The 12972-nt window shown below is 39.3% G+C and overlaps 2 protein-coding genes across 3 annotated transcripts in view; one reads left to right on the top strand and one right to left on the bottom strand.

Moving 5' to 3' along the window:
* The window catches only part of SLC2A12 (solute carrier family 2 member 12), a 61843-nt gene extending 53612 nt beyond the window's left edge, over positions 1–8231 (top strand). Inside the window, exon 5 of the mRNA XM_019029774.4 lies at positions 7597–8231. Coding sequence (XP_018885319.3) covers positions 7597–7750 — 154 coding nt within the window. The 3' untranslated portion in view covers positions 7751–8231. The remainder of the gene's footprint in view (positions 1–7596) is intronic.
* Positions 8232–11396: 3165 nt separating this feature from the next.
* The window catches only part of TBPL1 (TATA-box binding protein like 1), a 35447-nt gene continuing 33871 nt past the window's right edge, over positions 11397–12972 (bottom strand). For both annotated transcript variants that reach the window (XM_004044708.4, XM_055392001.2), the window contains one exon: positions 11397–11926. In XM_004044708.4, coding sequence (XP_004044756.1) covers positions 11847–11926 — 80 coding nt within the window. In that variant the 3' untranslated portion in view covers positions 11397–11846. The remainder of the gene's footprint in view (positions 11927–12972) is intronic.

Below are 12972 nucleotides of genomic sequence, written 5' to 3'. Positions count from 1 at the left end.
TTTGAACTACTCATCTACTAACTCAGGGAGCAAAATTCCTTTAAACATTTTGTGGCTGGGTGTAGTGGCTCACCTCTGTAATCCCAGCACTCTGGGAGGATGAGGCAGGCAGAACGCTTGAACCCAGGAGTCCGAGACCAGCCTGAAAACATGGCGAAACCCCATCTCTACCAAAAACACAAAATATTAGCTGGGCATGGTGGCTTGCGCCTGTAGTCCCAGCTACCCAGGAAGCTGAGGTAGGAGGATCATCTGAGCCTGGGAATTCGAGGCTGCAGTGAGCTGTGATTGCACCACTGCATTCAGCCTGGGTGACAGAGTGAGACCCTGTCTCAAAAGCACACACACACAAAAAGTAAAATTTTGTGAATTATTGTGAACAAAAATAACTGAAAAATTGAGGCAGGGAGAAAGTAGCAATTAATTAATTGAATGAAACTATATTGGCCTCCCTTACTATCACAACTCATTGTACTCTCTTAAAAAAGTCAAATTTGAAAGCAGAATGTTCTGTATAAGATTAAGAACTTTCAAATCCTTTTTTTCATATAGGGTTGTCAGATTGTATCAAATTGCAAACCAAATGAAAATTCAATGACAGAACTTAAGAAAATCTAATCTTTCTTTCTAGTAGGCTTCCAGAATAAGATATTCCTTAAGAACATATGAAGTGGGTATCTAAAACCCAACAGAACTTATTAATTCAGAATTTGGGGTGGGGAAAGAATCTGTCTAAATAATTAAAATTCTGACTTAGGAAATGTTTTTGAAAGAATCACATTTCTGTTACTTTTGAGTCATGCAGTTACTCAAACTTAAATCCAGACCCTCTCTAAGAAAGTTATAAATTGCAAATTAGGAGAGGACCAAAAGCCAAAGGTACTGTTGACCTCTAAACAGACTATAGGAGAACTGCAAGGTTTGTAATGAAGAACAAAAATAAAGGCAATTATGAAAGATGAGATGGCAAAACAATTTTACATTTTAAAGTCATTACAGCAGTAGTAATCCCTACTAGCTATAAACCATGAGGAAGCCCAGTACTGAGGACAAAAAGGAAAAGGTGCTTTTAGAATTTTTTTTTCAACATTTATTTTAGAATCAGAGGCTACATGTGCAGGTTTGTTACAAAGGTTTACTGCATGATGCTGAAGTTTGGAGTATGAATGACTCTGTCACCCAGGTAGTGAACATAGTACCCAATAGGTAGTTTTCTAGCCCTTGCCCACCTCCATCTCTCTCCTCTCCAGTCGTCTCAGTGTCTATTTTTGCCTCTTTATGTCCATGAGTACCCAATGTTTAGCTCCCACTTATAAGTGAGAACAAACAGTACTTGCTTTTCTGTTTCTACATTAGTTCACTCAAGAAAATGGCCTCCAGCTCCATCTGTGTTGCTACAAATGATTTCGTTCTTTTTGACGGCTGTGTAGTATTCCATGGTGTATATATACCACATTTTCTTTATCCAATCCACTGCTCATGGACACCTGGGTTGATTCCACATGTTTGCCATTATGAATAGTGATGCAATGAACGTATGGGTTCATGTGTCCTTTTGCTAAAATGATTCATTTTCCTTTGGGTATATACTCAGTAATAAGATTGCTGCGTCACATGGTAGGTTAACTTTTTTTTTGAGATGGAGTCTCGCTCTGTTGCCCCTAGGCTGGAGTGCAGTGACATGAGCTCAGCTCACTGTAAGCTCCGCCTCCCAGGTTAACACCATTCTCCTGCCTCAGCCTCCCAAGTAGCTGGGACTACAGGCGCCTGCTGCTACGCCCGGCTTTCTTTTCTTTTTTTGTATTTTTAGTAGAGACGGGGTTTCACCGTGTTAGCCAGGATTGTCTCGATCTCCTGACCTCGTGATCTGCCCGCCTTTGCCTCCTGGTTAACTTCTATTCATGCAATACTAGTGAGCCAGAGGCTTTTCTGAGCTGAACCAACAGGTTGGCAAAAGCTTTTAAAATGACAATGTGAGCAGCCTGGCTTATGTAAATTGACCAAAGTATCTAAAGGGTATATGTTAAACAAGGTTTCCAACAGAGAAATGTCAGAGACAAAAAAATACAGTAAGTTTTCAAATTAGTTAAGGAAATGCGAGGTGGTAGAAAGCCCACGGAACCTGCTTGTGCACAGAAGCTGAGGTGAACTTGAAGAATGAGGAACGACACTGCTGAGTTAAGAGAGCCTTCATGAATTTACAAGTTAATAAAACAATGAATCAACTTTTGTCACCAAGGTAACAGTTTTGATGTAGAAATCCCAATGTCTATTTCTAAGAAAGGAAACTACAATATCAAGTTAACTTCAAACATGATACTACACATTGCTTAGCATTTTCCTCTACATTTGGAGCTGGGTTCTACCCCTATTTCTAAAAAGCTGAAAAAACAAATATTCTTCCAAGGATGTTAAGTTTCTTATAAAATAAACAGTGACTCAGCTGAGAGGTCAGAAAAGATTTCTGCAATAATGTAATTTGAAAAGATTTTATTTTGAACTTCTGCCTTGCAAGCTACAAACTCAAAATGGGATGTGATGTTTGCCATATTTGCTGTTTCAGCTGTGATTTGCTTTTCCCCCCAGCTTAAGTGGGTACAAATGGAGAAAGCAAACAAGTTAATGTTTTGTAAATATTTCAGTTCTGAGGCGAACTTACTTTTCACTTTTAGCAGTTAATTTGATGTGGCCATTTCTTCATTCATCCATCCGTCCAATTCATTTATTCAACAAATATTTATTGAGCATCTACTATGTGCCAGGCACTGATCTAGGTTCTACAATAACATTATCAGCGAGTACAATCACCATGAGATTTCCAGTATACTGATTAGATAGTAAGTGACTAAAGGACTACTTTCAACTGGGCGGATCTGAGAAGGCTATTCTGAGAGGTAACATTTAAGATAAAACCTGGGTAATAAAGAGCCAACCTTGGAAGATAGGGGAGAAAATCCAGGCAGAAAAAACAGGTAGTGCAAAGGCTAAGTCAGAAACACACTTGACTTGTTCCAGAAATGGAAAGAAGGCTGTAATCTTTGACAATGAGTTAGGAAGTAGGTAGAGACTAGTGTGCAGGGCTTTGCAGGCTGAGTGAAGAGTTTGGTTTCATTCTAATTGCAGTGGAAGCTACTGAAGGATTTTAAGCAGGGCAGTGACATGATCTGATTTACACTTTAAAGTGTGCCATAGTAAGTGTCTGCAGCTATCCAGCTGAAGGAGGCTGGGAAAGCATGCGATTCTAGTGCTGGGTCTCTTTTTCCATCATGACCACGGACCTTAAGTGGCCTTCAATCACATGTGGCAATCACACATATCCCTAGGCAATTAACTTTGCTTCTCTCCTAGACACATATTCCAGATCACTTTCTCTCCGGAAACCTCCTCATTTCCTCATTCCTCACTGATGGCCTTGCTTCTGACTTCATTGAGAAAATGGACATAATCAGGGGGAAACTTCCACCCCTTCCACATACACAACCATTCCTCCAGGGCCTATGTAGGAATGCAGTCCTTCCTATGAGAGCCCCCTTCACCCCCTCTCTCCTCTCTCCCTTCTCCGGCACATTCTCCAGCAATTCTCCCAGCTCACTGCTGCATCATCTGCATCTTTACCTACTCCTCATCAGCACAGAAACCTGCTGTGATTCTTTCTCCATCTTTTTAAAAAACAAAACAAAACAAAAAAAAGGTCTTTTGGTGCCACTTTTCTCTCCAGCTTTTGCCCTATTTCTTGGGTACTATTTATAGCCAAGTTTTTCTAAAGCGTTGTCTATATTCGCTGTCATCACTTGTGCTTCTGCTCTTCCCATTCTCACGAAGCTGCTCCAATGAGACTGTTATGGCCACTCTGCTCCTGAAATTACTTTTTAACATCCCAATTACCTCCATGTTGGTTAACTCTGTGGTCAATTCTCACTCCTCATCTTAGATTATCCCCAGCATTTGACTGGAGATAGTGCGTTTGGCTGGGGATAGTCCTTCCTGAAATGCTTGCCTCACATCCTTCTGCGACCCGTCCCCTGGTTATCTCTTACCTATGGGTCTCTATTCCTCTGCTTCCTCTCTTAAAGTTGGTGTGCCCTGGGGCTTAGTCCCCTGACCACTTCTCTATCACCCTCACCGGCCAGTTGATCTCAGTCAATGTTAGTTTCTTTTTTTGTTTGTTTATTTGAGATGGAGTCTCGCTCTGTTGCCCAGGTTGGAGTGCCATCTCAGCTCAATGCAAGCTCTGCCTCCCAGGTTCATGCCATTCTCCTGCCTCAGCCTCCCCAGTAGCTGGGACTACAGGTGCCCGCCACCACGCCCGGCTAATTTTTTTTGTATTTTTAGTAGAGACGGGGTTTCACCATGTTAGCCAGGATGGTCTCGATCTCCTGACCTCGTGATCCACCCACCTAGGCCTCCTAAAGTGCTGGGATTACAGGCGTGAGCCACCGCGTCCTGCCAATTTTACAGTTTTTATCTCATTGATATGCCAGGGTCTGAAATTTATATCTCTAGCTATCTCTCTAGAATTCAAGGCTTGTTTATTCAACTGCTTACTCTACATGTCTTTCCAAATGTCTAACAGATACCAAATACCTCACATGCCCTAAATTGAACCTGTGATGTTCTCAAACCTATTCTACTCACTGCCTTACCCACCTCAGTTGATGTCAATGTTATCCTACTACTTGCTCTGGCCACAAACTTTGGAGTCTTTCCTCTTTCTCACATACTCCACATTCAGTCTATCAGGAAGTTGTGTTGGTTCTTACTTCAAAATATATCCAGAGCCCGAACACCTTCACGGCTGCCCTGGTCTGAGTCACCATGATCTCCATCCTGAATTACTGCAATACCCACTTACTGGTCCCCATTTCTGCCTTTGTCCCCTCCCATCAGTTCTCTACACAGTGGCCAGAATGACCCCTTAAAATGCAATCAAGGTATTCTTTTGCTCCAAAACCTCCAGTGGCTCTCCAGCAAGAGCAGAAGCCTTCCAATGCCCTTCCAGCCCTGCACAGCCTGCTAATCTCCCCTTCCTCTCTCACAGCCACACAGGCCAGAGGCTGCATCCCTGACACATCAGGCATGCTCAAGGCTCCAGATCTTGGCACTTGTTTTCTCTGCCTCGAATTCTCTTCTCCTAGATATCCACCTGTCTTGCTGCTTCACCTCCATCAGACTTTTCCTGTCCCTCTTTTTCAAATCCCACTTGTGTAGCCAACTCTGCACCCACTTTCCAATCCTTCAGTTTTAACCAAAGCAGAAACACTATATTTTACTTGGTCTATTGTCTATCTCTTCCTGCTATATTTAAATTCCATGAAGCCAGGGAATTTTGTATATTTTGTTCACTGTTGTTTCCCAACACTTGGAACAATTCCTTGGCATATAATCGAAGCTCGGCATTGAATAGATGAAAAAACATGAATGAAACGGATACAAGAATAAGGTAATGAAGTAGTCAGGATGACACTGCAAGTTTTAGTTGAGAAACTGGACAGATGGTGAGATGCGGAAGCCTGAGAGAGGACTAGGTTTCAGGGATCAGGACAGAATAGAGCTCGGATTTGGAGATATTGTGAGATGTCCATTAGACATCAAATAGACACATTAGTAGTAGGCAGTTGGATATACGTAAGTCTGAAATTTGGAGACTCTAGGGGTTAGAGTCAAATGTGGGTGGCCATCAGCTTATAAGTGGTATTTAAGTCCTGAAGCCAGATAAGCTTATCTGGTCAGAGAACAGAGAGAGAAGGGACTAGGCCCAGTTTTGTGCCAAACTTAGAGACCGAGCAAAGAAGAGAGTGTTAAAAGGGACTGAAAAGAAGCCAACAGTGAGGCTGGAGGAAAGCCAGAAGTGTTGTAGGAAGGTGGGACTGGAGAGGCCAAGCACAAAGACAGATGTAACCACAGGCTCAGCGGAATGAGAGGACAGAAGCTGACTGATGTGGTTGGAGGACAAAATGGAAGTGAAGTGAAGAAGCAACAGTCCACTCCTTGCATCAATTTTGCTGTGAAGGGGAACAGAAAAGCAGGATGGTCACGCCCTAGACTCATTTCCAATCACTGCTTCATTCACAAGCATTCCACTCACCCTCTAACCACTCATCTCTCCAGCCCACTTCCTCAAGTACTGGCACTTCAACAAGTCTTCAGCCCCACGACGACCTGGAGGCCCATGCTCTCCCTTCCTTCCTTACCCTGCTTCCTACTTTCCATGGCCCACCAAGGCCACTTCTTTGCATTTCCCCTTCTCCCTTTACCCTCTTCTCTCTCCCTCCATCACTCAGGCAAACCTTAACTGACCAAGTCAACTCTTAGTTTATTTTAACCCTGCATTCAAGGAGCTAAACCTAGCTGAATCAAACACACAACCATGCTGATCAGCCTTGTTTTAACCTTATGAACATAAATCTCAAGTAGCTCTTGAGGAATATCCTGCAATATACCACATTTCCCTGGTGAGTTGACGTTCCTACTTTCGAAGATGATTACTTCACACCAATACTTTTCCCAAGCCTCCAGGACCCCTCCCACTTCTTCACTCTGATTATTTTGCTTTTTAGTTCACTGAGAAAATAAATTGAGACCACCTTGTCCTCCTGCCACAAGATCTTCTAACCTACCTACATCTACGCCCACACACTGCCTTGTTGCAAAGGCCAATGCTTCCATTTGTACACTGACTGCATCAATTTCCCCCTCCTATGGGATTATCATCACGCACACACGCACAAAGCTGCAGTATTTCCCATCCTGAAAAAATACCTTCCTCAGATTTCCCTCCAGATACCAACCGTTTCCCTGCCCCAACTTCTCAGGTCTCTGGGATTCTCTGCAGGAGTTCCCTCCCTAACTTCATTCCATTTTCTGATCATCGTCAGTGCTTTAGAGAGATGCCACCTGTATAATACAGTCTGTCCTCTCCCACCCAACTAACCCCTTTTTTCTCCTTCCCCGTTTATTTCTCATTTGCACTTTTACTACTTCAAGTTATAAGCTCGTCTCCCCTCTAAAACCTAAGTAAGCTCCTTGAAAACAGGAGTCTTTATCTACTCAACCCATACTACCTACATATTGTGGCCACTCAAATCATTGGTTAAATTACAGAAAAAGGTATTTGAAAAGGGAGGTTCAAAGGCAGCTCTTCATTTTTAGTAAAGGTAAAATACAATAGCATCTTTTTATGCTGATGGGAAGAATCCTGTAGAAAAATTTGTTAATGCAGGAGTAAGGCATAATGTAGAAGATAGAAGAGATATAAATATAGGCACATTGCTGGAGTTTGAGAAATGGAAAAAAATAAGGTCTGGGATGAAACCTCCACTGGTTCTCTGTATGTAATACTATCCTTGGAATCCTTCCCCACAGAGCTGACTGCTGGGATTGTATTGTGAGAAGACACCGTTACCCCTTGCATGAGATTGACCAAAGTCTGTGGCATACTGTATTTCATGATGCAGCAGGATTCCTAATAAAAATGTGTATTTATTTTTGCATAGCTAAAACATTAAAGCCCCAGGGTGGTTTAAAAAATAATAGCCTACACATTTTTTTCATGTAAACTAAGAATGACATTTTCATTAGTGCCTCTTTCTCTTTCAGGAACTACGTGAAAAACAACATTTGTTTTATGAGTCATCACCAAGAAGAATTAGTGCCAAAACAGCCTCAAAAAAGAAAACCCCAGGAGCAGCTCTTGGAGTGTAACAAGCTGTGTGGTAGGGGCCAATCCAGGCAGCTTTCACCAGAGACCTAATGGCCTCAACACCTTCTGAACGTGGATAGTGCCAGAACACTTAGGAGGGTGTCTTTGGACCAATGCACAGTTGCGACTCCTGTGCTCTTTTCAGTGTCATGGAACTGCTTTTGAAGAGACACTCTGAAATGATAAAGACAGCCTTTAATCCCCCTCTTCCCCAGAAGGAACCTCAAAAGGTAGATGAGGTACAAGGTCCTAAGTGATCTCTTTTTCTGAGAAGGATATCAGGTTAAAAAAAAAAAAGTTACTGGCTGGTTTAATACTTTCTACCTTCTTCACAGAGCAGCCTTTGAATAGACTATGTCCTAGTGAAGACATCAACCTCTGCCTTAAGCTATGTATGTACGGAGGCCAGTCGCAGCTTTATTATTCAGACACACAAGTGGTCTGGACATGAGGGTACAGTTTCTGCCTACCAAGACACTACTTGCACTGGATCTTACGCAAAAAAGAACCACAACACACAGTGTGGACAACTGCCCATATATTCTATCTAGATTAGGAGAGGGTCCTGGCTAGGATTTTAGTGGTAATTCCTAGTTACATTCAACAAGTATAAAGATTATAGAGCTTATTTTATGAACTATAAACTATAATTTAATGCAAAATATCCTTTTATGAATTTCATGTTAATATTGTGAAATATTAAAATAATTCCGCAGTAGTTGAGAAAAATGAGCATTTTTTTCCATTTTTAAAAAATGCATAGAAAAGACAATTTTAAAATCCTGGGACCATATTTATTTAGAAGTAGCTGTTAGTAAAACATTAGAAAAGGAGTCAGGCCATTAGGTTATTTATCCAAATCTCTAAGCAATTAGGTTGAAGTTATTAAGTCAAGCCTAGAAAAGCTGCCTCCTTGTAAGGCTTTCATGACAATGTATAGTAATCCAGTGTCCTGCAATTCTTCACACTCCTCAGGAATATCACTACCTCAGGTTACGGTACACAGGCTATAACTGACGATGACGTTCAGATAACTGAAGACACAATAAATGACATTCAGACATCAGGACAATTCCCTCATGTTCTTTTCTATGATGGCCACCTGTACCAGCAACGTGGGTTTCACCCACACAACGACGAACTGTTCTCTTACTTCTCCAGTTGATTTTAAAGACTTGGTAAGAGGTCTTACTAATAAAATTTGGGCATGATAGAAAATCCACAATCAAATCTTGAACCAAATAACATATTAAATTACTAATATTTAAGTGATGGAAGACACACAAAAAACTTAAAAGCACGAACAACCTAACTTGAAAAAGAATTTTAAAATATGATTAACCTGAAGAAAAGAGAATCCTAAGAGCCAAAGCTCCTTTTTATTTAGCTTGGAATTTTCCTATTGGTTCCTAACAAACTGTCCCAATGTCATATAAGGAAACATGATCTACTACATTCCTTTATAACAATGTGGAGAGACTATAAACCTATGTAAGTAGTAAAACTATATCAGAGACTCAGGAGACTGACTAAAAGGCCTGGATCTGCAGTGTATTATCTGTATAAAAATTGGCAGGGGGAAGCTAAAAGGAAAGGAGATTGGAGATCTCAATTCTATCATGGTGTATTTCATATGCAAATCAGAGCATGCATTGTTTTTTGTTTTTGGAAAGAGAAGGGAAGTGTGTTCTGCCCCATGTTTCCTTCCGTGTTTATAGTTCAAACACTATATATACTTCAGGTATTTTTTGTTTAGCCCTTCATATAAATGGGCAGGAAATAGTTTATCAACCTAGCCAGTTTATTACTAGTGACCTTGACTTCAGTATCTTGAGCATTCTTTTATATTTTTCTTTTATTATCCTGAGTCTGTAACTAAACAATTTTGTCTTCAAATTTTTATCCAATATCCATTGCACCACACCAAATCAAGCTTTTTGATTTTCAAAAATAAAAAGGGGGAAATACTTACAACTTGTACATATATATTCACAGTTTTTATTTATAAAAAAAATTTACAGTACTTATGGAGAGCCAGCAGAAGACATCAGAGCACTCACTTCTTCCCATCTTTGTTAAGGTTAGCGAATTACCCATGGACACTCTTAGGTGAGGCTCACTTGGCAGCCCTGAAAACAAACCTGGTCACACTGTCTTTACCCTCTCCCTTCAGATAAAGCACTTCGATTAGCTATTGATCTGCCCAGTTTTCAAGTCATGCAAATACTAAAAAGGTTACATCATCTGGATCTGTACCTTGGCTATATAAGCATGTTTTCCCCCTATTCTATGTTTCTTTTTTTGGTGAACATTGCAAAACAGGAGGTGACTTATTACTGTTAATTAAAACTAAACGAAAAATGTCAAGTCTTTAAAACAGTGAGCTTGTAACTCTTTCATGTAATTTTATTCTCTATGAATTTGGCTATCCTACTGAATCTTAAAGGAAATAAACACTTTTTTAAAAAAAAAAAGGAAAAATAAAAGTCTAAAAATCTCAATGAAATATTTCACAAGAAGGAAAAATGTAAGTTAGCCTTTGCTTTCCACTTTGGAATAAGAAGCAGGTTAGGGAAGGCATTGAGAAGAAAAAAGATAAAAATAATATGTGTTGTTCAGTGCAGTGCCTAAGCTAGGTTTTCAGGATTTTATAATATAGTAAGGAAAATGTACTATATATGGAGGTTAGGATGTTGCAATTTTTCCACAAAGGTTTAAAAACATTTTGGAAATACAAGTTTTTGTGGAACATTGTGTTGGAATATTGTCCCCATTAAGTTTCTCCTGAGAAGCTAATTGGACTCTCCACTCAGCTTTATTTCTAGGTATAATCACTGTTGGTTACACTATACTCCTAAACCTAAATGACAGGGCACAACTACAGCTTGATCCTGTATTACCACATCAGGGCTCCTGGGTGAGCCAGAGACACTGTTTCATAAATGCATATTTATTATAACTTTAAGAGTAGCAATCTCATATACTGAATAGTCACTCTTTAACTCCATTAAATAAGATACAGCAAGGGGAAGGACAGTATCACACAAAATGGCTTTCAAATTCAAGTGGGGCTATTTGATAATTACATTGTGGCACAGAGGCAGCTTATGGGCACTTCTTGTTAAAACATCTCCATGTTACCAACTTCTGACAAGACTCTTAGTATAGGCTTGGGCACCAACCCAAGATTAAAGTCAAGAACCTCAATCACTTCTCTACAACTACAGGTGTTGAGTCTTTCCAGAAAAACAAAGGTCCAAATGAGGCATCATTCATCACAGCTTCTTTCTCATTTCCATCTAGTGGGTAAGAGGTTTCTCTTCTTAAAACTACAATTTCTTAACCTTTACAAGTTATTTAACATTTTCTATCATATTAAATTAGCAACATAAAACATTATCCTTTATCTATAAACTTCTAGTCTGGTTCCCTAGAGTTTATATACACGTTTTTATTTCTAATCTGCAAGAAAAAAAATTCCTATTTGTTATTTGGTAACAGAGCATTAAAAGATACTATACACATGTGGTGTATATATATATACACACACACACACACACACACAATACACTTCAAAAAGAAGCCAACACACTTTAGCCGAAGTCTTAAGCTTGCATAGATTTTAAAAAAAAGAAGTATGAATACAATTTTTGTTAAAATAGAAAATGGGGAATAAAAGTTATAGAATGAAGAGAGATCTTTTCCAAACTTTTATTTGTGCACATTCAATTGAAAAAGATAACTTTTACAGGTTCTTTGGTGCCCATATTCAGCATACAAAAATGTAAAAGACTATTCACAAATAAAACACATTAGCTCAAAATGGAAAAAAATAACAATGACGACAATAAAACAATCTAAGGTAGTGCACACTGTGACAGCTCTGCTTATGGGGACATGAGAATTACTGCGAAAATAAATAGAATGTCCTTCTGTAAAAGCAGCAATATCATGTCTTGTAAACTTCCTTTTATATTACAGCAAGGTTTGGAATAAAATCCAAAGGGACTGGAGCTTACACTGTAGCCGTGAATGAATAAAAGAGTCTATTTCCTCAATTACTGTTGGTCCAGTTTTCCTTTTGAGTCCAATGTGCAGCAGGTTTAAAAGGTGCTCAGTTAGAGATTCTAACCAATTAAGTGGTGAATTATAAAATTTCTTTCCTGCTTTCAAACACAAATGGGTAAATCTGTTCCACAGCAGTAGCAACAGCCTTTACATTGGGCCCTGTAATAAACACAATGGAGGAAAGAGTGAGAAGAGGTGGAAAAGGGAGCACTAGGAAAAACTGATTTTCCAGAATTAAAAATATTCAAGTGGTATAGAATATCAAGTTAACTGTTAAAAAAAAGAAAACTAGACATATAATTATACACATAGCCATAATAAGTAAAAATAATACAGATTTTGTTCTGGGCAATTAAAGGACATATGAAACACAAAATGAGGTTATTCACTTTGTTTTAGGGCATACAAACTATCATGGACTAATATAAAAAGCACTGTAATCTAATATGTACATGAAAGGAAGGAGTAACCCATGGGACTAAATAACAGCTATCCTTTAAATCACTATCATCTGGCTTCTGGTTAGGCTACAACAGAGGCTCAGGAATATGGAGGAACACAGCAGAGTGAAACAAAGCTGCTACCAAAATGTTGGGAAACCAGAATGCTGTTTTAAAATATATGGTTTAAAAATCCCCACAGATTTACCACCACTGGGTATCCACATATTTATTACCAATCTGGTCATTTCACCCTCAGAGCTTATACAAGTCAACAGAAAACAAAAAAAGCACAAGGCTACGAGGTGACCATGCATTATGCTAATTCTTGAACAACTTTATAAAAATGTAATCTTTCATTTAAATCGCTAAAAAGAAACATAAAAAAGGACAATGAAAACTATTCTCATAAAATTTTGAATAAAAATGGCTTCACCAATACACACTTAACCTCTTTTGAAAGACCCAGGAAACAAATCCACCCACTGTAAACTCTCTGGAAGTCCTAACCACACATCCTATCTTGGTCAGGTCCTTCCTGACTCACTTTACCCCCACCTTGCTATGCTTTGCTCATGGGAACCAATTCAGTAACATTTCATAGGCTATTCCTGATCTAAGTAAACAATGCATACTGCTTAACCAGGTGAATTGTCTTCAGTTTGTTATTGTTTTGTTTAATATCTAGTAACTCAGTAAATACAGAGTTTTACATATGCATTGTTTTATTATATACTTAGTAGAGATTGTTCAATAGGCTTTGTG

The sequence above is a fragment of the Gorilla gorilla genome, chromosome 5, assembly GCF_029281585.2.
Source record: "Gorilla gorilla gorilla isolate KB3781 chromosome 5, NHGRI_mGorGor1-v2.1_pri, whole genome shotgun sequence".
Classification (NCBI taxonomy): Eukaryota; Metazoa; Chordata; class Mammalia; order Primates; family Hominidae; genus Gorilla; species Gorilla gorilla.
Note: the sequence above shows the minus strand (reverse complement) of the source record. Positions and strands in the feature narration are given on the sequence as shown.